At 40.6% G+C, this 25,904-nt stretch overlaps 1 protein-coding gene and 1 pseudogene across 1 annotated transcript in view; one reads left to right on the top strand and one right to left on the bottom strand.

The window, feature by feature from the left end:
* Nucleotides 1-15,973: 15,973 nt before the first annotated feature.
* On the top strand, nucleotides 15,974-16,670 carry LOC101570958 (annotated as a pseudogene).
* Nucleotides 16,671-20,460: 3,790 nt separating this feature from the next.
* Nucleotides 20,461-25,904, bottom strand: part of Bcat1 (branched chain amino acid transaminase 1) — a 69,812-nt gene continuing 64,368 nt past the window's right edge. The window contains exon 11 of the mRNA XM_023719016.1: nucleotides 20,461-24,335. Coding sequence (XP_023574784.1) covers nucleotides 24,291-24,335 — 45 coding nt within the window. The 3' untranslated portion in view covers nucleotides 20,461-24,290. The remainder of the gene's footprint in view (nucleotides 24,336-25,904) is intronic.

Genomic DNA, 25,904 nt, shown 5'->3' on the forward strand with positions numbered 1-25,904 from the left:
TAGCAGCTTTCAACCGAAGGGGAGGAACCCTTTCCGTTTAGCCCTCACTTGCTTCAGTGGACTGGTGAGGGCAGCGGCCCTTGAGGAAGCTGCCCTTTCCTCCATCCCAAAGGCCAGTGATGGAATCGTCTGAGAAGTGAGTACAGTCACACACGTTTCAATTTTTCCTTTTTTTTTCTCCAGGCGTATTGACACCCTACAAATTGGTATCAATATCATCAACACTTAGGTGACAAGTTGAACCTTGCAAGAAAAATCCCTTATATGACCCAGTATTTTGCTTTTAAACAAATCCCCATGTGTTTCTATATAAATTGGGGCAATAGCTATTATGCAACAATGAATAAAATGATAGCTTTACAGTAAGGAGAAAGGAATTCCTGTACTAGTCAGATGGGGTCTGTGTATCTGCCTCAAGCACTGAACTAGTGCTCCTGGCTTTTAATTGAAACTTTTCTCATGCTTTTAATTCATGTTTCATTTACTTAGAAGAGAGAAAAAAAAACTAAGAAAAATTAAGACTGTTTGAAGACATAGCTCATGTTCAACCTAATAGACATTGGGGACTTAAAGTGACTCAAGATATACAAAGAGAGAAAAATGCTAGAGAGAACATCTTAACTTGCACACATTAGACCCGTGTACATTTCAACACCGTATTAGTGAAAATCCATTTGAGAAATTAGCTTGTTTTGTAGTACTGGGATTTACCCCCAGGCCTTCATGGTGAGCATGTCTCTAGCCAGCCTTTCCTCCTTTGCTTTGCTTTGCTTTCTTTTACTTTCTTTCCTCCATTTCCTTACTTTCTCCTTTTTCTTCCTTCCCTCCCTTCTTTCCTTCCTTCCTCTCATTTTTATTTTGAGACAGGTGAGATAGGGAGTCACTAAGTTGCTAAATTGCCTCAACTGGGTTGTTAACTTGTGACCCTCATGCCACAGGCCCCCAGAGCAAGGGATGACAGGCACACGCCACTTCTTTTGGAGACAGTTATCCACAAGGCTCTGCAAAAGTTGTAGCGATGAGCATGAAGCAAACATTCTGTGCTAAGACTTTCTCCTGCGTGCAAGCGAGTAGTAATTAGGTCAACACCTGAACATAGCTTAAACTAACAGCACATAAAAGCACCTTCTCTTCAGAATGTCTTAATCGCCTCTTTGACACTTTGTTTTATACCGGGGTCCTCGCCTCTTGATGGCCCATTCTGCATTTTTCTCTCTTCACACTACCATCCATCTGTTCTTTCTCCTCATCTACATGCATGTGCTGAATGTGACAGCTTCCCAGGCTGCTTTCCTGTGAGACTCTCTTGGTCACACATTTAGTTCCTTTTGTCTAATTGCCTCTCATTCACACCTAAAACAAAGAAAATTAATTGCAACTACCATGAATGTGTCTAATCACTTTGATGAAACCAGAGGGCCTTCTCGACTTCCTTGCACGTTCCAAAAGAGAAGAAAACTCTGCCTTTACATTAAACTAGAAAGACTCAGTATCCAGCCCACCAAATACAGCCTCATCAGGTATCTCTGATCTCATGAAGTTATGAAATCAAGATGGACAAATATAAGAAACAGGCTCAACAAGCTTTCTTAAATCTGATGAAATCAGAAATCTCAGCTAAGGGCTGGCCAGATAGCTCAGGGGATTAAAGCACCTACTTAGGCAGACTCAGGGACCAGAGTTCGATCCCTGGTGTGCTGTGCCAGCCCTGCCCCCAGGACACCCTGAGATAGCAATTGATACTGGGCATGGTGGTGCACACCTGTAATCCCAGCCCTTGGGAGGATTCCTACAAGTCTGATCTGTGCAGTGAGACCCTGTACTAACTAAATACATTAAAAAAAAAAAAAGAAATCTCTGATAAATTTTCAGATACTCCTAAACTACAACTGTAAACCCACATAATATGGGACACTTTGAAAAGTGAATCCTACCTATTCTTCATAAGCTAAGATAATATCTGACTCATACCCACCCTGGCACCCAAACAATCATCATTGTCTTAAGGGAAAGACCATGTTCTGTTTAGCAGACAGACTAAGAATTCTTAGGGATTTGCTGGTAAGCACTAGAACTTTAAAGATAGTCAGTTCTAGTCACTGACTCAAAGGTACAAAAAACATACAGCAGGAACAATGTTCCTTTGTATCAGGTAGAAAAAACAATTCAGATCTTAAAACTAGTCCAAAATGAGAAAACAAAAAGACTAACGTGGACTTTTAGGAAGAAAAGAATAGTTGTATCTGTTTCAAAGCAACAACAGAAAGTCACAGGTAATGAGTAACCTGGAATGATTCTGGCGGTCAAAATCAATCGGGATATTCTTAACCACTAAACTTACCTTTTTAAACGCTTTACCTTTTTAAATGAGTGAGAACTGGAGAGCACATTTTTTCTGGCAGCGTATGCTTCAGCAACTCAAGGGATGAAAATTTGATTATTTTAGAAAACCCCACATGAATACAAGATAAAAATAAAAATAGTAGGAGTTATCCAAAAGGGCTTCAGAATTCAACATGAATTTAAGCTCATGGTGGGAGGGACAGAGCTTTCATGACCGAAAGGGTTTATGTTTCCCCCACATTAAGGAACATAGGGTTTCCTTGCTGAATTGCTTATATATATTTTTTTTAAGAAAGTAATATATTCTGAGGTTATGAGTTAAACTCCTGGTACAAAAAAAAAAAAGAAAAAGAAAAAAAGTAGTATGATATTAATCTTTATCGGTAGATTTGACAGATAGGACAAACAATGCTGGTACACAAATAACTTCACATTGACCTATTGTGTATTCCAATCTAATATTTTAGGGCTAATTTTGCTTGAAAACAGATTTTTCTCTTCCAGGAGACAAAAATCACTATTTCACCTTTAAAATGTCCAACTGCTTAACTGTCAGATAAACTACAGCAGTACTAAATACAGCCCTCAGATTTCAGTTTATATCCAAAATCAAATTACACTTAGTAAAACAGCAACACTTAGTGACCTAGAGCAGGTGACACTTAGTGGAAAAAGCCCGCCTAATCATGCTTCCTTATGACCGTCATGCACCTATAACAACTGAATGTCAAATGAGACTAAATAGTTCAACTAAAGTCAAGTGGGGGCCAACATTAAACACAGAAAAACAACTGATCCAATATGTAAAGCCGCCATGAAATTCTACTCAAACAAAATCTATTATCTACCTACCTGTGTTTCTATCTAGGGGAGAAACGTTTTACATTTTAATTCAGGTATTTAATTGCTAATACTGGAGTGTGTGTGTATGGAGATGGGGTGTGTATGTGGGGCGGTACTCAAATTGAATGTCCTATGAGAAGAGATCTGAAAGAAAAACTATAATCTTTACTGGTGACTTCCAGAGAGAACACATTTACCCTAATGAGCTGTATTTCGTTTGCCATAATACTGTTTGGGAATTTATAAAAACTCTTTTTGTCTTAATGTAAGTTTTAAGTTCCACCTTTTCTACCCCTCAGAATAATTTCATGTCTGTTTAGTCCTAGATAAAGTGATCATTTTATTTATTTGACAATAGCTGCCCTCAGCCTTCAAGGGGTTTCAAAGCCCCTGGTAGAATTTACCAAAATAGCTTTCACTTTGTGCCCAGCAAAATTTAAACTAAGGAAAAACTAAGCCAACTGGAATATTTCAAGTTGAGGAAAGTACTTGGAAAGCTAGAAATTGCAGTATTTTAAAACAGATAAAACAGACATTAGAAGCAATTCATCTCCTGAGTGCTCTGGGCTAACAATGAATTGACTCTTCGTATCTGGAATCTCAAGGAAATCCAGAGATCGTTTATTAACAATCCCCTCTTCCCCTCTTCTTTAAAGTGCAAGTGGAGAAATTAGGATTACTAAACCATCAGCTAAATAAACATAGCCACATTTTCAGAAAAAAACAAATCCACTTTCACTCATGAGACTGTTTTCAGTGCAAATGAGAGATAATACCAAATATATGTGCAAAGCTCCTAATAAAAATACTGCCAAGCAGAACAAAAGCTAAATTCAACTGCCTTGGTTACTCTTATGTTATTTAACTTCTCACTTATTCTATTAGGAATACTCCACAGATGTTTATAACTATTATTGTGGGGAGTATGTGGCATTCGTATATATCACAAATATCTGATTTGTAGTCATTTACAAGCAAATTTTATCATTCTAAGAATAGGAAAATATATGTTTATATATACATATTAAAAATATCCTGGGCTGGTGAGATGGCTCAGTGGAATAAGTGCTTCCCTTGCAAGTGCAAGGGCCTGAGTTCAATCCTTGGTTCCAAAAAAAAAAAAAAAAAAAAAAAAAAAAATCCAATAGGAGGGGGCCAGCCAAGTAGCTCAGTGGATTAAAGCACCTGCAAACAGGGACAGGGGGCAGGGGCCCCGCCCCCAGGGTGAGCTGAGACAGCAATTGAGACTGGGCATGGTGTCACATGCCTGTAATCCCAGCTCTCGGGTGGCTGTAAACAAGCAGATCATTATGAGTCTGATCTAGTAGTAAGACCTTCAACATCTTATAGACCATTCCCTAATATAGAAAAAAAAATTCCATAAGAGATTATTTTCATAATATTTAAAATATTTTTAAATTTCTGATGTATCATAACCACTCCGGGAATGTTTGTATTGTTAACATAGCTGTCAGAAATGATAAAGGGGAAAGGGAGGCCTGATCATCAAAAAGCTCCTAAGGGAAAAGAAAAAAAAATGCGTATATTATTACAATTCTCTCAGGCTGAGACAAAGCAGTTCTTTATACACAACTTATAAGCAATATGAGTATGTTCATCAGGTGAAAAGATACCCTCCAAACTTTCCTGCATGGAAATGCATTCAGCGTTTGCAAGAGCTAGCAAGTTGAGCAAGCGGGGAATTCCCGAGGTACAGCTGTGTATGTGAACTAAGTGTTTTACAAACAGGAAAATCAAGCACTAAAGCAAATTGAAAGGAAGCTATGGCCATCGCTGTGGGGAGAAATAATCACGCACTCATTTTTCTTGCTTTCAATAAATCTGTGGCATTTAAAATTCAAGGAAACCCAATCCTTAGCAGAGCCCACTCTTCCAATTTGTTTCTGGACAGTCCCTTTTGAGAGGAAAGCCTAGGTATAAGATCTGATTAATCCCGTGTTGCGAGTTTGCTCTTAGACATGGTGACCCTCTTACAGAGAGACTTTTTGTTTCAGTATCTCAGGGCCTAGATCTTGGGCAAGCTAATGGCCTGCTTTGGGTTACTAAGCCTCTTTTCTAGAAATTCTGAGCAGACCTTTAGGGTATGATGGTGGTTATAACTTAGGTAACAAGCTGTGTGAGAACTTTTATATCATGGGCTTATATGGAGAGTTGAGGCAATAAACCCATTTCTTCTCCTTCTATAACTATAATTTTTGGATGACTCCCAGCAAAAGCAAGCAACTACATTCCTCAAGATTATTTAATGCCTGTTCCATATTGAGTTTTCTCCAACCATATCCAAAGGTATCAGCTGTGATGGGTGATGTCGCTATTGCTTATCTCCAACGTCTTGGTGCAAAGGATTATCAAAAAGTACAGTGAATGTTTTGATTTTTTTTTTTTAAGAACTGTTACACTAAAAGACACAGTATCCTTTATCCCTTGCAAACTACTTCTCCTAGCTCCAAACAGCCTTATCCTATCATTCTTGTCATTTTCTGAAGTAGGTCTGGAAGTCTTCCTTAGTGAGTACCTTTACAAACATGATCAAAAATAAGGTACCGAGTACCATCCAAAGAAATGTAGACTTGTAAAACCACGGTGGTCATGGACGGGATCTGGTACTGTACGACTTGTGGCTTTCTCCCAAAGTCAAAATGATCATGAAAGCTAAAGGCTTTGAACTGACTCTGGGCACCAAAATGGCCATCATAGCGCACAAACACAGATGCCAGAACTGCCTGCGACAGGGTCCACAGTGACAGGGACAACTGTGTTTAAAGTGAAGGGGGTTTTGTTATCTCACTAGTGTGAGGACCTGAAAGAGGTACAACAGATGACTGGAAAGGGAAAGAATTTGTTCAATGGGAAGGAAAAGCTAGGATGAGGAAAAGGACAAACAGAAGGGGAAAAGATATATTTAGGTATATATGCAGAATCATTTGGATAATTGTACTGTCGATTTCTGCTGGTCTTTTGAAAGGAGCAGTTCATGTTTAAATTTTTTTCTTTTTATTCTTTTGATTCTCATAATATTTTTTGTTATTGTTTTCCTTTGTTTTTTCTTTAAACAAATCTTGCCTTTTTTTTTTTTTTTTTTTTTTTTCTGTACTGGGGATTGAACTCAGGACCTTGTGCTTGCCAGGCAGGCACTTACACTGCTAAGCCATATCCCAACCCCACCCCCTGCACATTTATATCTGGTAGTCTAAGCAACTAATTTGAAGGTAGCATCATGCAATGCAACAACTGTTGTTGAATTCCTATTACTTTCTTCAGTGAAATTTTATACCATTTCAAATGCTGATTTTTTTTTTCCTATCACTATTTTGTATTCTGTAAAAAAAAAAAATAAATAAATAAAAAACAGTGAAGGAGGCTTAATGGCAATGTCTTTTATTGCAATAAATATTTTAAAAATTAGACATTCCCAGTATTTTTCAATCACACCTCCCAAAGCTTAAGCTCCTAGTATGGCCCCTGGAAACTGCTTTCATTGCTTTTTTTCTGAAATTTTATTAGATGTATGTGCAATTTCAGCAACAAGGCAGGATCTCCTGATACTCTTACCCAGGCTCCTCCAGCGGTAGCCGCAGCCAAGACACTGCTGTGAGCAGCTCATCTTGCTCACATTTTCCTATTTAACTCAGTATCTGCCTCCAAGTTTAGTTCTATACCTATACGTTCATCTTGAATAACAATGATCACAGCTAAAAGCTCAAGCTAAAAGGTACTGAGTACCTACTAGAAAGTACAACTAAAAGGTAAGTGGAATTGAGTCCCTGCCACCTGCCTGACATAGTTGGAAGTTGTTTACACGTATCATCTCAATTAATACTTCATGTGTTAAGACATTTTCTTGTCCTTAGGTTATAAACGAGAGAGGGTCACTGATGTGACAGTGGTGTAGCAGTGTCACTGCATGGCTGATTTGCTTAACTGCACCACTGTGACATGCATTTCTCATTATTTCAGAGCACTTCCTATACATGGCCCGATTTTGTGGCACTGTACCATGTCCTTGTGGAAATGAGACTGGGAACATGCTTCCAAAACAGCTTTAAAAGTCAATTTATCTTTCAGGGCGGTAACACACAACACTGTATGGTACTATAATGATAGACTTGTGACATTACACATTTATCAAAACCCATAAAATTCTACAGTACAAAAATGAATCCAATAGAAACTAAGCCCCTAGCTGGCCAGATAGCTCAGCAGACTAAAGCACCTGCTTAGGCAAGTTCAGCGACCAGGGTTCAATCCTTGGCCTGCCAGCTGGCCCTGTCCCCAGGGTGCAGTGAGACTGGATGTGGTGGCCCATGCCTATAATCCCAGTGCTTGGGAGGCTGATAACAGGAGGATCACTATGAGTCTGATCTGTATAGTAAGACCCTGTACTAAATACATTTTTAAAAAGTAACTAGGCCCCTAATGGACTTTAGTTAATAATAAGATATCAATATTAGTTTGTCAAGTGTAAGAAATGTACCACAGGGGCTGGTGAGATGGCTCAGTGGTCTAAAGCACCTACTTAGAACAAGCGTAGCAAAGCACAGGGACCACGGTTCAATCCCCCAGCACCACATGCCAGCCAGTCCCGCCCCCTGGTGGGCTGAGCTGGCCACACACACACACACATACATAAATAAATACAATTTTAAAAAAATTAAAAAAAAAAAGAAATGTACCACAGCATTGCAATATGTTAATGATAAAAGGAATCTGGAAAGGGTGGGAGGAGAATAGAGGGGAACACTGTGTCTTCTGCTCAATTTTTTTAAAAAAACCTAAAGCAGCTCTGGAATAAAAATCTAATTTTTTTAAAAATTAAGACCATGGCTCCCTCAGATAGACCTCACTAGTAAAGTAACTGCAAATATGTCATCTTTGCAAACTGCCACTTAAGTCCCTGAGCCATCTGTGCTTAGCTAGCTGCCTTGTGTTATCTGGACTGTCAGGAAAGTAGTGTCAAGACTCAGGTGCTTAGAGAGGGCCCTGGGCATGTGTGCGGTTGCCCCCCACATCTTCCCTGCTCAGTGTAGCAGCTGAGCACAACCAAGACAGAGAAGGGAACGTGTCTGTACTTTTCTTCACATCCGGCCCTGGAACGTGTGCTCACTGTATTGCCACTTGGACATTCCTTTGTGTGTGTGTGTGTGTGTGTGTGTGTGCGCGTGTGTGTGTGTGCGCGCGCGCGCGCAGGGTCTCACTATGCAGCTCAGACTTGTAGTGATCCACTTGTTTACAGCCTCCCAAGATCTGGGATTACAGGCCTGTGCCACCACACCCAGTCTCAATTGCTGTCTCAGCTCGCCCCAGGGGCGGGGCTGGCACAGTTGGACTGCTTTTAAAAAATATTTTATTTACTTATTTCTTTGGTACAAGATCTCTTTATGCAGCTCATAGTGATCCTCCTGTCTCAGCCTCCCCAGCAGCGCTGGGATTACAGCTGTGTGCCACTGGCCAGCATGACACGCCCCAGGTCCGGGGTTGGTGTGGTATGCAGTACCCAGGATTGAATTGGGTCCTTGCACTTGCCAGGCAGGCACTTAGACCACACGCTATCTACCCAGCTCTACGTTACATTTTAAATGTCAAAATATCCTTCTAGGCAGAGAAAGGAGTTCAATGTGTTATCCCAAAATCTCTTTTCCATTTCCTTTCTGGCAGCTCTGAAAGGAATTTTTGCTACTGCTAAAATAAAAAAAAAAAAAACAACCCACAAAACATTGTTATGCTCCTATGAGCATTCGCAAGGAGAATATTGCGTTTAATTTTTACCACAAGCAGAAATAATTATTTCTTAATATTAGACATGAATGGTATGGAAAATATTGTCTCTACTTTTATATTGGGTAAAAAATTTAGCCCACTTCTCGGGAGTACTGCACCCCCCAGAGCAATCAGGAAAATTGCCAGTGACTACCCGCTGAGGAACTTGTTACTTTGACAAACACGCTATGCTCCCAGGCAAATTGTACCACCGCACATTCTCACGGAAAACCAGAGAGACAAATTAATCTCAGCAGCTATTTGGGAGACGATATCTAAACATGCCTCGGCTTCCTCCGCCTCAAATCACAATCCAATATTAACTCATAATCTTTTGCATGGGCTTTGGTAATTGTATCCTTTGAAGACAATCTATGAATATGCATATGGCCTTTAGGCACTCTAATTGCCATTTCATTCAATTAACAGATAATTAAAAATGGTGTGTGTGTGTGTGTGTGTGTGTGCATTTCTTTATTTCTTTTCCACTTTCTTTTATCACCAAAGAGTGTCTGGTGTTGTAAGGACCAGAAGCACAAGAAGCAGTCCACCTCACTGGCAGATCTGAGGAGAATCAAAAGTAAATACCACCAACCTCTCCCTATCTCTTCTTGGTGGCTCCCTAGTTTGCTCCTGGAGGTTTGAATGGAGTAGTACTATTCTCCTATAACTAGTTAAATGGTTTTCAACATACTTGCTAGGAGATGTTTCCAAAGTTTCAGTGTGCTGGCATTCGTGCATGCCATGTCATGGATAAATGGTTTTTCAGAGCAAATAAGGAATAAATCTTCCTTATGGATAAACTGGTGGAAAGATCCACTTCTAGATAACCGTGATCAGTCTCCTACACACTAAGAGAAGGAAATAGGCGTATCTAGTCTCAAGAAACAGAACTGACTTGATTGAACGATCAAATAAATAAGGAATTTCTTCATTGGATATTAGGCAACCATAGGTTAGATTAATCTGTGATAATAAATACCCTTAGGGCTCAGTAACTCCATTCAGATTTTTTTATTATTCATGTGAAATATCCAACATAGTTCAACAAAGGTCACAGCTTAATGTAGTCACAGAGTCAGGGTGACAAGACTCTTTTCTGTAATTTGCAGTCCTATGACCACTGAAACAGTGAGAAGGAAGTTTGTAGTTGAGTGTCACCAATTAAGTGCATCCACTAGGGAGTGACACAAGTCACTTCTGGTCACATCTTATTGGCCAAAGCAAGTCACTTCCCAGATCTAAATTTCAGAGTGAAGGAAACTGCAATCCTAACAGGGGCCGGGGAGCAAGAACTTTAGGGGTTGACTCATGAAAGCTCTGGAGTTTAGGGGAATTATTTGTTCAAAAACAACCGTATAGTCATGGAGCCAGGCAGGGCCAGGTGTAGAAGAGTCTAATTCCAGAATTCCTGACTCCAGCATGGTGCTTGGCACTATACTCCAACTTCCTTGAGCTTTCTTTTTGTTGAGTCGCTGGTAATGTGAGATTTCATTTTAGTGACAAAAGAAAAATCTGGAAAGTAGACCTGAGAATGATAGTTAATGGGAAATAGAGAGAGAAAAAATACTTCAAAAAGTACTGAGGGGCCAGTCTGTCATTCCAACCTAGGATGGGCAGAAGCAGTAGGAATTGAGGCTGTCTAGCACAGTCTTCCAAGGGGGACCCCAGCTTTAGTCACCCACTTTAATTTTCTACCAGGAAACCCTCCCCTGACATTACTGTGCTATTGATTACTGCCATTTAGTGACCTCAGAAACTTCTACACATACTGAGTTCAATTCCCAGTACCACAAAAAAAAAAAAAAAAAAGAAAGCAAGAAAAACTTCTACACATGCTTGGCATGGTGGCATGCCAGTATTCTGGGAGGATGAGGCAAGAACATCAATGAAAAGTTTGAGGCCAGCCTGGACTACATAGTGAGACCCTGTCTCAAAATGAAACAAAACATCTGCATAACCGATTACAGTTAGGACGGGGAGTGTCTCTGGGGTTCCCCCCAGCTTTTCTTGGCAGGGCTGTGTGGGACCAGGCACTGAGGGGAGCCTCTCTGTACCCCACCCATCACTTGCTTTCCCTAGAGCATTTCAAAATACCTTGAGGGAGAGGGGAAGTGATGGAGTTTTAGCTGTGTTGTTTACTTGGAACTGGAAGAGGGTTCATGTCCCATTGTACCCTTCCCAGAAAGAGGAGAGCACACTCCCGGGTGGTCAACACCACTGCTGCCAGCACCTTGAGTTCACCTCTCTCAAGAGTTTGGATGGGCTGGGGAGATAGCTCTGCAGTCTAAGCACCTGCCTGGCAAGTGCAAGGACCCAAATTTGAACCCTGGTACTGCATGCGATGCCAGTCCCGGAACTCCAGAAGCACCCTGCCAACCCCATGCACACCTGTAATCCCAGTGCTGGGGAGGCTGAAACAGATGGATCACTATGAGACTGAACTGCACAGTGAGACCCTGTACCAAATAGATAAGTTTGGATAAGCATGGGGCCACAGGTACACAGCCCTCCAGTGTCACAGAAAAGCAGTTCATGGATGATGGATCTTGCTGCTCACAAGTTGGCAGTCTTAATGTGCAGCGATGAGAAACTCATTTTATGATCTTTTCATTAAAAGCTTCATTGGAAAGCTTAAAAACAAATAGTGAGGGACGATTATGGGTGAAAAGAAAATGGCACTGAAGAAATCATTGCAACTGATCATCCTGCAGAAGTGAAGCCATGGAGCCCCAGGAGCATCAGACCCGGAAGTGCGACGGAAGGGCCAAGGACACCATCCAGGTAAGAGGAGCTGAGAACTGAGAGAGCCCTAAGGGAATAGGGCTAACAGCCAAGCAGAAAGAATGAGGCACAAAAAACACACCTGGGAATTTCTTCCAGAGAAGCAAAGATTTCTGGCGACTGAGTAATAACATTTTTTACTACAGAAAGAAGTTAGAGGAAGAAAATTGTTTAAAAATCTGTAACATTTCTAGCTGAGATATGAAAATATTTTTGGTGGATACCAAAAAGGATCTAAACTTTTGTTTTTGGTACAAGGACTCTAACTGACCTCACCCTGTCCTTGCCAGGCAGGCACCGTGCCACTGAGCTATATCTCCCGCCCAAGGATCTAAACTTGAGGGAAGTGTTTGTAATATTTAGACATTGGAATGATTTCCTGGTTGGATCACTTGCCTCTGCTGCTCTGGTGATCATGAAAAAGAACAATTCCTCCCAGCTGTGCTGGGTTAGATGAAGTCCAGACTGATGTAAGAATTACTGTAATCCACCGTAGGACAAAGAACTGTAAGTCCACTAGGATACTAATCCAACTAACTTGGCTCTTGGCACCTCAGTTTTGGATTCTAGGAAATCTGTACACTTATAAATGGGGAAGTTGGGGCTCCTGGGAACCAGTCCGGCCCCTATAGTGCCTCTAGAGGACTCACATCCCTTGGTTATCAGCCAACCAACTGTCCTTGGCAGAGAACTCCCTGTGCAGGAGGAAGCGCTTGTCTGAGTATCCAAGACGCTAAGGAAGAACTGCAACTTGGCTAGGTCTCTTCTTGATCCTCCTAATTGTGTGGAGATGCCCAGAGGCTCTACAAAGCCTCCAAATATAAAGAATAAATAACGGGCAGGAATTTGCTAATTAAGAGCCTCCTGTGATTTCCTGTGTGGCAACTTTCACAGACCACCATGGCAACTTTCTCACACAAGGCAGAGAGAGAAAGGAAGTGACAGGAGAAAGCACAGAAGAAATCTGCCATTTCATTCGCAACCTACATAGGTTGAGTTTTGAGCAAACTCAAGTCTACCTTGTGTACAGTGATGTAAAGCCCCTTTCGTTTCAGAATTAATTCCTTTATGTAATCTTATTTCTGTTTTTCACATGGATCTTGCCTCTAATCTTGTGGTGGTTTCCCAGGAGCCCGTCCATTTGATGTGGCTGTTACGATGAGTTTTTCCACCAGTAGTTCCCACTTTGGATCTGCAGATGAATCATCTTGCTAAAATGTGTATTTTGACTCTGTAGGTCTAGCAAGGGCTGCAGAGCCAAATGTTTCTCATGCTGTTGGTCTGGTAATGATGCTTTAAGTAGCAAGGTTTAGATGACTTCAAAACTAAACAGGTAGGTGCAATTTTAGATTTTGAAAGATACTCTTAAAAAAAAAGAAATTAAATTAAATTAAACCCACACAACAGGAAATAAGGATGATTTTCAAAGCTAAATGGTTGTCTTTGGGCCAGGAGGGAGCTCTTGTAAACTAAGAGCTTGAAAGCAGGTTGGCAGACGAAGCACTGTAGACCAGAGCCAGGCAAACCTGGAGGAGGTAGGAATCATCCCAAATCACCAACTGGTTATGGCAAATGTGGGTCTAATCAACTTCATTTTCAGGATCGTGTTAACAGACCAATTGCTGGGCCCCAGAGATAATCATAACTGAGCAAAATGTAATGATTTTCTTCCAAAGGTATCAATCTAGCAAAGCACTGGAAGTGGAATCCAGCTCTCTATATGCGAGAGAAGAGACAAAGTCCTGGCTTGAGAAGGTGGTCAGGCCCTAGCCAAGCAGGTCAGCGCTAGAGCATGGTGCTTGTTACACGCAGCTCTCCAGAGCAGAGATCTAGTCAATCAGGACAGACTGGGTTGGGGGTTAGGGAGAAAGCCACTGAGTGCTCCAGGGCCTCATCCAGGAGAACCTAGAATCGATGATGATAAACCTTTAGAGCTTTTGGGGATAATGGCCCACAGCAGCACGCAGGCTATAGCTTTGCTTCCATTGCAAAATGCTGGAGCTGGGGCGGCCAAGCTCATTACATGCTTTTGGCCCTCAGCTGTTGGTTTGTTAGCAGGCCTGTTTCTAATTAACTCCCAATTTGGATGAGAGAGAGCCCGTAAACCTGAAGTCTTCAGCACCTGGAGCTGGGTGGTGCTTGAAGCAAGCATTTAGGAAATGATAACAAAAATGTTTCCTAGGTTAAGCACAGCAGGATGTATGAAGTAGAACCTGGCTGTCACCTGTGTGAAGTCAGGAATGGCCGGAAGACACCACGATGATCAGTGTAGACACATGTTTAGTAAAACAGACTTTTAGCATTAGTATGGCTACTTACCTGGCAAAGCCATCCTATCCCTCAATTATACCAAGAACCAAAAATCTTTCCATCTATTTTTGGGAATGCTACAATCTTAGGCCAAAGATTAAGCTAGCAACATCAAGCTAATAATAAGGGTTATGGAATAGTCCAACACTCAGCAGTACTTCCCTCATTTATCTCTGAAAATGTCACGTGTGATGTCTGCCTTTATTTTGTTGGTTTGGGTTGTGCAACACCCTGGAAATTCTTATTTTCTCTTAGTTACTAGGTTTGCAATTGGAGTAAACCATCACAGGTGCCTTATATGATTAATAATTCTCTGAAGTGCTAGGCATGCTTTGTGTGAGATACTTTAGTCAAGAGGGAATAATATTACACATTTTCCTCCCTCGGAAAAAAAATCTTAACCATAAATAGGAGTGCTATGTGTGGGTGCTTCCTCAGAAAACAATTCTTACCATAAATTGGGTTCTATGCACAAAATGAACTAACAGTTGTATTGAGATCGTGTGCCTCTCTACCTATTAAGCTGTGTTCTAAGCAATTCAGTTGTCTCCTGGATTGTGGGAAATGGGCCAATACCAAACTCTATAGGGCAAATCCAAAGTTTCGAAAACCAGCAAGAGTTGATGTTGTAGCTTTCAGTGTTAAATCTGCCGAGCAGCTCAAAAGGGCTGGATATGTCAGCCAGGATTACTGCGCTGTAGTTTTAAAGTCAAATGCCTGCTTTTAGGAAAGCTGCTCTTGCTCTTCAGGTCAATGACTGAGTGAATGAGTCTCACCAACCTTAACCTTCTATAAAAATCTGATTTCTTTCCCAGTGCTAGAGAATGAGCCTGGGGCCTCATCTGATAGATGGGCACTTTGGCACTGAGTCCATCTCCAGCCTGAGGTTGACTGATGTAAATGCCACAAAGACTCCTTCACAGGAGCACCTACACTGCTGTTGGAGCAAAGAGTTGGTCACTGTCACATAGTCAAGTTGACACATAAAATTATCTATCATAGTTTATATGCATGTGGAACATAACATTATCCATCATGGATTACCCATGTGGCATATAGACCTTAACTCTTATGATTGCTGTCCTGACAATTTGCATCCCCCATTTACAAAACTTACTCATACTGGCTCTTAACCATTCTCTTAATAGGCCACTTGCATGTTAAGATGTTTTGTTATGACTCATCATGACTTGAAAAAGTCATATGTGAAAGTATGCATCACCTATGACATTATCAAGAATTAGTTTCCCATGAGAAATATTTACTAGATTAAATAACTATCTTTAAATGCACTGCGGTCTCTTCTTAAGCTAGTCAGCTTTAAATACTTGGATGCTGCACTTGGGATACAATCAGCAGGCTTCTACAATAAACACTGTATATTAAAACTAGTACTTTTCATCTTTTCTTTTTCCTGCCTCAGGTTTATTTGTACAAAGAGCACAGGACACCAGCCCCTCACAGATGGTACCCCAGGGGTCACACCAGTCCTTCTGTTTTTACATCAGCAGATAAGAGGCTTTTACTGTAGAGCCTTCTTGGGGGCCTGGGAACCTTTGGGAGCCTGAGCATCTTTGGGAGCCTGGGCTGAAGCAGAAGCTGGAGCCTGGGCCTTGGATGGAGCCTGGGCCTTTGGCCAGTAAGGCCTGCAACCCTTAGCAATGTGGGCATGGATGTGCTTCCCAAGCTTGGGGTGGGCAATACAGGCAAGTCGAGTGAGCCTGCAGTTTACTCCCTTTGGGATGATCTTGGGCTTGACCTCCTTGGGCTTAATGAGGGTCTTGATAGCCTCGGCACGTGCACTCATGGCCTTTGCATTGTTTGCTTGCATCTTCTTGAAGTCCTTCTTGTTGTGCTTCTTGGCAAAATGCATGTGCGGACAGTTCCGGTAGGAGAACGCGGTGGTGAAGGCCTCGTCTTCGGTTCCTGCCATGCACCGACCGAATTTTCGACCCCCGACTCCTCCTTACCCGGGCCCGGGTGTAGGAGGCTGGGGTAGTGGGAGCAGCTTCCTGGGTACCCCGGGCGGGGGCGGACCGCGGCCGCCCTCCCCTCCGGACGGGTACTGGAGTCCGCACCACACGCCGCCGTGCGGGCCCCGGGCTAGGCCCTACGAAAGCAGCCACTCTCCGCGCGACACGGCGGCGGCTTCCCGGGGGGCCGGCTCGGGTCTCCGTCCCCTGGCGGCTAGCCTGGCTCCTTCTCCAGGTCCCCCGCGGGGTCCCAGCAACAATTCGGCTACTCCCCAGGGCAGCAGCAGACCCACCCCCAGGGTTCTCCAAGGACATCTACACCATTTGGATCAGGGCGTGTTAGAGAAAAAAGAATGTCTAATGAGTTGGAAAGTTATTTCAAGCCTTCAATGCTTGAAGACCCTTGGGCTGGCCTAGAACCAGTATCTGTAGTGGATATAAGCCAACAATACAGCAATACTCAAACATTCACAGGCAAAAAAGGAAGATACTTTTGTTAACATTTCTGAAATTCACCTGGAAGCTTCATGTGTCAGGAACATCTTGGACAAACTTTTACGTTGTGCATAAGTTGAACCCAAAGATGATGACTTTGAATAATTAGTAAGGTCTTCATATTTTTCATCGTATCAAGTGTTAGAGAAGAAGATAGGATAATTTGCAGTATTTAGCTCTCTGGAAGTGCCTACCACATTTAGAAGATTTACAGTTTCCATATATTTAATATTCCTGATTATATAATGAACATTTGTCTTTTAATGTTTTTCCAATGTTTTAAAATAAAACATTTTGTCTTTCTAAAAAAAAAAAAAAAAATGCATGTGCGTAAGGAACTTGGGATCTAACCCCTTCAGAGATTCATATCTTTGTGACCGAGCTTTCTTGTTGTCATTTCTGTGCCATTTTCGGGACTGGTTGTACGTGGTGTGGTTCTTGGACTTGCCCATAACTGCACTGTAAACCGCGGCTCCCTCTTACCTTTCAAAATTCCTAATGCTCTGTTAACAATGACCTTTGGAGCAAGGGACCTTGGGTTTCGGTCATTATCGTCTCTATTGTATGGATATACCTAGAGCACAAGCCCACACTATCGACAAAAATAAGTGACTGCTTGGGCCGTGGACTTTTTGGTCAAAGGAATACAAATCTGCAACACAAATGTCAGGCTGCAGTAGTGCTTTCCACATAAAATAATTTACAATATAAAACACAGATCTCATATCAGGTAAGGGGTATCAGGCATTTAATTTGAAAAGTATGCTGAAGGTAACACTAAATCAGCTTACCAGAAAAAAAAAAAAAATTACGAAAGTAGGAAATCTTTGCCTTTCTCTTTTTGTTCCTGACTAAATCAGTGTAGAAGGACACTTCCCACCCTGGAGGAGACTGCTGTCTCCTCTAATGAATTATGTAAGCTCCAGCAAATACATGTCATCACCCTCAGAAATGTCAGCTCTGTCACTTTTGCGGGACTTAGACCACTGACACTGTCAGAGAACTAGACTAACAACTTTCACCGGGACTTTCAATAGTCTGCATTTCACTTTTTCTTTCTTGTTCTTTTTTTTGCATGTAACTTCTTGACGAGATCTTGACAGAGGACATTATTTTCACAGGTTGAGGGGGTCCAGCCACTAAAATGCTCTTTAAAACATAGACTCAAGAAGTTTGGAAGGACTAAGTTATCTGCCTGGAAATTCATTTTCCAGACCATGAGAGATCCAACTAACAAGGATTTAAATCTAAGTTGCATAAGGTACAGTATGCAATCCACCATTTGTGGGGAAAAACACACATACACAAGAAGATGAAATATACAATCCTCAGATATATCTGTATTTGGGTTTATTCTCAAAGACAGGTGCTTTGAGATAATACAGTATTAGCCCCATTTTGGCTAAAGGGACCCATTACTGATGTTCTCCAAGTTTTGGTCAAATATATTTCAGTTTACAAAGTTCATTTTATTTGGAATGTACTTGACCACATGTTGGTGCATGATTTTATCCAGGAGGTGCACCCATTAGCACAGCAAATGGGAAGAGGCAATCTCATTAATTATTCTGTATAAAATTCAAAAGACAGAGCTAAATTCTACTGATGATAAATTCATAACTAGAGCAAAAGATGATTTAGAAGTGTCCCTTGTATTTCTCACTCAAATGTTTGAAGGGAAGACATATTTATGGTTTCAGGTCTTTTTTGGTATGTCCAATTCCTTTTCACTCTCCCAGTGCCATTCTGGTTTTAAAATACCACAGTATGCTTACATCCTCTGACCAAAAACCTTGGGACATCATAAAATGGTAATTAAGCATTATTATTTCATGCATAAAACAATGCCAGTTTCCACAAGACTACACAAACAGCATTCCTTTTAGTTGTTTTATTGATGACAGAAACTGCATAATTACAGATTTGATGAGGAACCTGAAAACAAAAAAGAATGTATCTGTTGCCAGCAAAACACAATTACTCCAGGTCCTTTAGACAAACAAATATGGCTCTTCACACCAGATGGCTCTCGGGCAACAAAGCCATTCTAGAATGTTTAATTGTGCTTCTACAAAACCTTCACAGAATGAGGTAGTTTCCTTCACCTGCTGTATTTTCTGTGCTCCTATTATTACACAGTAGCCAGCTTAAATCCTTCCAGCATAACCTTTAAATAATTCTTCATGAAAGCCAGCCCTCCATTACAAAGTGTACTTCTACTTACATTTTCTTAGAGAATCTCAAGAATCACCACACAACTAGAATATGGCAATCAGAGCTGCTACAAATTCCACAGTGAAACTGATCTTCTATTGCTATTTACAGGCTCTAATTTTAAAACCTTCTCAAACTACTTATTTGCTCTCAGGCACCATAATAAATAGGCACAAGTTCTTTCAAAGCAGAGTCTGGCTCCAGTTCTGGTGTCAGCTAACTCAGCACACTGGGGGTCATTCATTGTGGTTATCGCCAGGGAAACATCTTCAGAATTTACAGATGCCAACAGGTTAGCTAGTTTATTTTAAACATGTGATTCAAAGGAGCTTAGTCATACTCTTCAAAGACCTTTTTTTTTTTTTTTTTTTTTGGCGGAACCGGGGATTGAACTCAGATCCTTGTGTTTGCCAGTCAAGCGCTTATCCTACTGAGCCATCTCCTCGGCCCCTTCTTCAAAGACTTCTTACACTCCTGAAAAAACTCATGGGTGATGCAGAAATTGAGAAGAATATTTGAATTTCTTAACCCTGAGAATGATTCCAATGACCATGTGGATTTGGTCTGAGAAAACTGCAGTATGTTGTACATTTCAGGTAAAAGCTAAATAATATTCAACCAATTTCCAAATCTGCCTATTTCCATCAAGGAAAAGGGTGTGGGGCAGAATATTTCTATGCTAAAAATAGACATAATCTATTCCTTGTTGCTTATTTGGCTTCACGATGGGGCATGAATATTAGAATATAATCAAGAAATGATACAATAGATTTGATAGACTGTGCAGTTCTAAAGGCTTAGTCAAATTGGTAGCGATCTAGAGTAGTACATCCCTAACACAACTGTCAGATTATAATGTATGATTGTGGCCTCGTTCCACTATCCTATGGACTGGCCACTAGCGTCAGTGACTTCCTAGTGGCATTGTTTGCATTTGACACATATTTAAGACTGAGGATCCCAGTGGTTGGCAAAACATGGAAAAGCTCTTTTGAATACCACAGAAGTGAGTCTGATTTTTTTCCCCCTCTCATCACTTCTCTTTGCTACCTTTCCTTGTTCTTCTTCTGACAACTTCTCTGTTTTCCATAATTCACTAACAGATAACAAGGAACCTAATCACTGTGACATTGGCTAGACAGAGAAAGCTGTTAGTGAAACACTAATTTATTCCTACACCACAGTTTACATTAATTCTTGCCATACCAATCATAGTAGATTACATTATGCAGTTTAGATCTGAAGTCTTCTTAGTTGGGTTTATCATCATATGAAAAATGTAATTCCAGGCAGAAGACTCAAAACTTGCAAATTTCTTGAATCTGTTTTAAATAGCATGTTAGTTGCTAAGACTGAAATTTCATGTATTAGAAAATGTTTACATCTATTTGACCCCCCAAAATTATTCACTCACAGATGTTACCTTATTGATGTTTCATGATTAACCTCCCCGGATGAAGTAAGAGAAGTCTTTTATTATGTTTATAATGAAAACTAAATTACTATCTTCTATCTCTGCATTTTAAGGGGTCTTTATGGAAATGATAAAAATTAAATCTCTTGCCAATATTTACATGGCCTTTTTTTTTTATTAAAAATCTTCAAGCGGTGAAAAATCATGGTTACATGAAAGTTATTTTCAGAGTAGCTGGATCTATCACCTCCAAGCTAATAGTTTAAACAGCGTCATTCATAATCAACATTTTCTAGAAAAGTTCACTCTGGGATAACTCTTTATTTCACTATTATCTGGGTTTGAAGATCAAGTACGTTCAAATCTACGGTATCCTACAAGATGTATCACACATAACATTACTCCAAAAGAATGCAGACAGCAATCACTCTAGGTTGACACGAAGTCACAGACCAGGAGGTAATCACACCACAAACCGTGGACTTATACTTAAACACTAACCTTACTGAGCAGTCTTGTGCCAGAGATGCAAACAGAAAAACCGTCCTTAAAACAATGAGACGGAATCTTCGCCGTCATCACTCGATAAAAGATGCGCTCTGTCCTTCCTCTTTATTATCTTCACTGAATCCTTCACAAGTACTGCTTTGACAGCTAAAATTAGTTCAAGTAATAGACTACAAACTTCATGAGGTAATGTTTACACATTATTTATTTTCTAAAGCTAACTTCCTATCCTATTGCTGGCTGTACAAGATGCACTTTTCTGGGTGCTCAATCAATTTTTGGCAAATGAATTATAATCACCCTGATTTTTACACAGAATGCACACTTACTGCCCTTTGTCTCACTCTGGGAGGACATCTGAACAGGTGGCTAAGCGAGTTCTATGTGTAACAAAAATGAAGAGACACTGCCACACAATGTCCATTAAAATTACTGATCAGCATTACTATTTTTTGTAAGAGTTTGCATATACATTGAAAAGGAAATCCACATCACAAGCAAGCGTTCTCCAATCACATTTAGAACCAGGTCACAAAAGGCTCCCTAGACCCCTCCTCAATGAGCCCTTCGCTTGGTTGCATCTGACGAACACTTGCTACTTAAATATTTCAGAAAATATCATTCACTGAAAGTGAACAGATGTTACCAATGACATTTTTCTCCAATCTTAAAAAGAGTAAACCAAGCATACAATTTGGAAAAGAACACCATGCCAGAGCATGAATGGGGCAGGTAAAGAGATACTCTCATTTGAGCAGTTGTTTTCACAACAGAATTCCCCTAAAGCAGACTTGAAACTGCAGGTTTAATACAGTCCTTACAACCGTACAGACCACATGGCACTCACTAATGGCTTTCACACGCCCAGGAATGCTCAGATTTAAGGCAAGGGAGGCCACATGTGTAGGTTCAATTTTAAGCTGAAGAACTTTAACCTAGCACAAGCAACATAGACTACTCATGTGTTCAGGGGAGTGGATATTGATTATCTGTTGGGTTATCTGTTTATTTCTTAAAGCTATCTTTTGAGGAAAAAAAGGAACTGAGGAGTGTAAAAGTGTGATTCTCTAGTGAGGTTTCTCAGTCATCTACTTCTTCCTGCCTCCCTTGTCCTCTTCACTTGGGAAGCAAAGGCCAGCCCAGGTACTGCTGACTTAATTCATTCCCACCAGCCTCCCTGAGCCAGGGAGGGTGGTAGTCATCATCCCAGGGCTGATTCTTCTAGTACTGCATCCACGCAGAACCCTTGACAATTGCCGCCATAACAACAACAACAAATAACTAACGGAAAATCTTTTTACAAAATGATCTGGTTTTATCCACATCTGAACACTTCATTCTAAAGCCTTGGTTTCTCCTCAGGTATTTGGGGAAAGCTGACAAACTCAGTCTAGAATGTGAAAACTGGGAAAAGCAGGTGGAAAAAAAACACGGAAAAGAAGTTAATCATTATCATTTCAACTGCCACCCGTGCTATTTACAGTCATTCACATGTGAATTGCTGGATCTCATTTGATCAACACAATTAAACATTAAATAATCACAGCCAATTATGCAAATATCAGCAACAATATTAATTTGTTGATCATTTTGAGCAGATTAGCTTCACATGTTCCTAGTTAGACTATCTTCTGTTTTAAATGATCAATTAATGTTGCAATAACTAAGTCTTGAAGAATGGATAATTGCCTAGTTATACTGTGGCACTCTTGTCTAGCAATATCATGGGACTGTATCACTTCACTGTAATTAAACAAATAGTGCACAAGAAAAAGGGGAGTGCAGATGTTCTTTTTAAATCTATTTCACAAGTGAGGATCAAGGTCAATTTCCTGCCTTCTTACTTAAAAGAGAATGGCAGACTGTGTTCCCCTTATTAAGAAACGTCCAGTTTTTAGGATGCGCATCTTTAGTATTTATTGAGTGGTGGAAATGGTTCACCACACTCTCACGTTTTTATGAATGAAATCATATCAACATAATATCTTCCAATTTTCACAATGGGCACACTAAAACAATGTACAGAAAACAAGCAATTTCTCTGTCTCAGAGACATCAGTCTAGTTGTCATGTGCTATTTCATAGTCAAAACTACCTGGAAGTCTTGCTGAGATTGCTGTATTAAGAATGAGGTCAAAAGGTTTAGGAAAGGCAAAAAGCATCACATTAGAACACTAAATTTCCTAAAAGCACCCCAGGCCTAAAAGAGAAGGCTTGCCTAAGAGTTCAGATCACCAATTAAAAGCCCCTTAAAAGATATTTTTGCCATTCCTTTTCATCTCAAGACTTCTGTAATTTTCCACTCCTGTCTAAAACAAGACCCTACAGTGAAAAGTTCTGGAGAAGAATCAAAGCCCATTTGCTATGTGTTCTTAAATGCCTGAAGGAGAATTTTCCAGTGCATCCCACTCCTAACATGTTTGTTCCCCTGCTCTGAAAAGAGAATGAAATATGATGAGCAAGATGAAAGGAATTAAGACTGAGGAAAACCAAAATCCAATGTCTGCACATCGACCTTTCAAGGGTAATGTTTTCTGTCAAGATTTCACTTTCCACAAATAACGCAGGAAAGGAGACCCCATTTAAGTCAGCTCCTAAAGCAGGAACACAGCTGTAACTGCTCCCCCTCCGCCATAAGCTTATGCTCAACCAATCCTCCTCCAACAGAAAAGAGCACCTACAAAAACAAAGTATAAAACCAGAATGTCTCTCTGGTTTTCACCCCTCCCCCGGATGATTTATGTCACAGTTAACGCTTCACTTCGGCCACAGGCCATTTCCATTTGGCTGGTTTGATATCATGAATTCTCTCCCCAGCTATTGCTTTAATTCCAAGAGGCTTCACTCACTCGGGCTCTCAGTACATCTAATGACTCAGGTGTCCACAGAAAATGAGGATACTATGAGGCAAATACTACAAGTTGTCAGGGTCAGTCACAATTCTAAGAAGGAGGTTTCATAATATAGAAACATAGAGGGTGCACTTCCGTAGCAGCTAACTGTCTGTTCATTCCGAGTTCCTACTTGGTGGCAGGCATTAGGCATGCAAGGATCTGTGAGGCATACGCCCCTCTGTCTTGTACTACATGGACAAGGCCATGGTGACCATGCTCAGGTCGGCTGGTGCACAGATGCATTGTGGGCCAGCAAAATCAAGTTTTTCAAGATCTTGACTTAAGAAAGAAAATACTTTCTGAGTGTTCCTAATAATAATGATGTATCTTAGAGATCATTACGAACAGAACTAATATAAGTCAGCCTCCACACACACACACACATCCTACCTGACACTTGGTTGAGGAGCACACATTCCACTAAAGACTCAACATTTTGGATCTGAGTGAAGCACAAAGGGAGGCACTCAAGTTATGGAGGAAAACTCTATGTGATATGGCTTACATTAATATCTTTCTGGGAAAAGGTACAGTAAGTAACTATACTCAAGTATACAAAATAACATCGGATAATGACAACTCATGTTCTCTGGCACAAGGAAAAAAGAAATCAGCCTTACAACACGCAAATAAGACAAACTACATTACACACAACTACTGACAGGTAGCTTAAGAAATCTATCGTAGTCTGAGGGCAGCAGCCTTTTCCAGAAGCATACGGTGGATCCACAGTTCTCATTTAGAAACTAGGATTGTCCAGGTGCTCTCTTCTTTTCCGTACTGTAACAGAAGCAGGAAAATATGTTTTAGTGTAACAGCTCACAGTGCAGGAGCAACTTCACACGGCTAAACTTCAGACAGCCAAAGCTACACAAAAGGGTCACCTGTGTTTTGAACACTGAAAACATATAAATTCATACTAAAAATAAGGATAGAAGAGGAAAAGAAGGTAGGCAGGAGAAGGAGGGAGAGACACCCTACAGAATGATGACATGCGTACTTAGGGAGATCTGTAAGCAACCAAACACCTGGAAAGAAGCACAGATTTTAGCTGTAATTTTTGCTGAACTCAAATTCACAGCTGACTAAGCATGGTGCTGCACACCTGTAATCCCAGCACTTGGGAGGCCGAGGTAGGAAGATCGTAGAGCTCAAGACCAGCCTGGGCTACACAGAGAGTTTAAGGCCAGTCTGAATTATATAATATAACTCAGCCTTGTCTCAAAAAAAAGAAAAGAAAAGAAAAAAAAATCATAAAACCAAACCAAGCAAAAATGTTAATAAAAAAAACAACAACGATAAAAGAGCAAATTCTCAGGTGGTGTTGGCCCTCCATGTAATATGTAAGTGCACACCTTTTAATCACTATTTCTATATTTTGTTTGTCTTTTAAATGAGCTCAATTCTTTACCCACAGCTCTATCTTCTGCTGCTCAGAGAGTATTCCTCACCCAGCCAGCCTCAGCATCTCCTGACAACGTAAGAGAAATGGAAATTCCCAGGCCCCCTCTCAGATTGACGGGATCAGAAGCTCTTGGGACAGGTCGCACAAATGTCCATGTCCGCAGGAACTTCCAGGTAATTCTGACATATGCTGAACAGCATTTTATCTCTGTGCCCCCAAATTTTAAACTGACCGCTCTTCTGGATCTTTTTTTCTCGCCTGTGATACAGGGCATTAACCCCAGGGTCTCCCTGAGCTATGTTCTCAGCCTTTTTAATTTTGAGAAAAGGTCTCAATAAACTGTTAAGTTGCCAAAGTACGATCTTTATGCCTCAGCCTCCAAGAGTGCTGGGGTCACAGTGTGTGCCACGCTGCCTTGTTGTCTTTGTGTATCTGACCAGGAATTCTGGTCTATAAGTTACAGCTGTTGGTGCTGTTAGCATCGCAGTTTTTTGGGTTTTTTTTTTTTAGTTTTTCAAAAACTGTTTACTATCATTATCTCAATCTGGTTATTGCAATAGGTGATTTGCTTTTAAAAGAAGCTTGAATTTTACTATGTGAAACTGAATTAATGAAACAAAAATATTCTATACTGACAATTCAAAGCTAGTTCTATAGTCAATAGTCATTCAATGAATATCTAGGTTTAAATAAGCTCTTTACTCTTAGAACAATTATGGACACCAGATCCACTGTGTCTGGAGATTTACAGACTACTTCTTTTTATCCTTTTTTTAAATATTAATTTTGTTAAGAAGTAGCAATGAGACAGTTTCAAAACAGGTTACTAAGACAGTTACAATAATTAATGTATTTCATATTGTTGTCTTTGTAGTAGTTATTCATAGCACAAGATGCAGACATGATATCTTGTCTAAACGCTATTAGTTCAAAACTTTCTTCTC

The sequence above is a fragment of the Octodon degus genome, unplaced genomic scaffold (assembly GCF_000260255.1).
Source record: "Octodon degus isolate 3935 unplaced genomic scaffold, OctDeg1.0 scaffold00064, whole genome shotgun sequence".
Lineage (NCBI taxonomy): Eukaryota > Metazoa > Chordata > Mammalia > Rodentia > Octodontidae > Octodon > Octodon degus.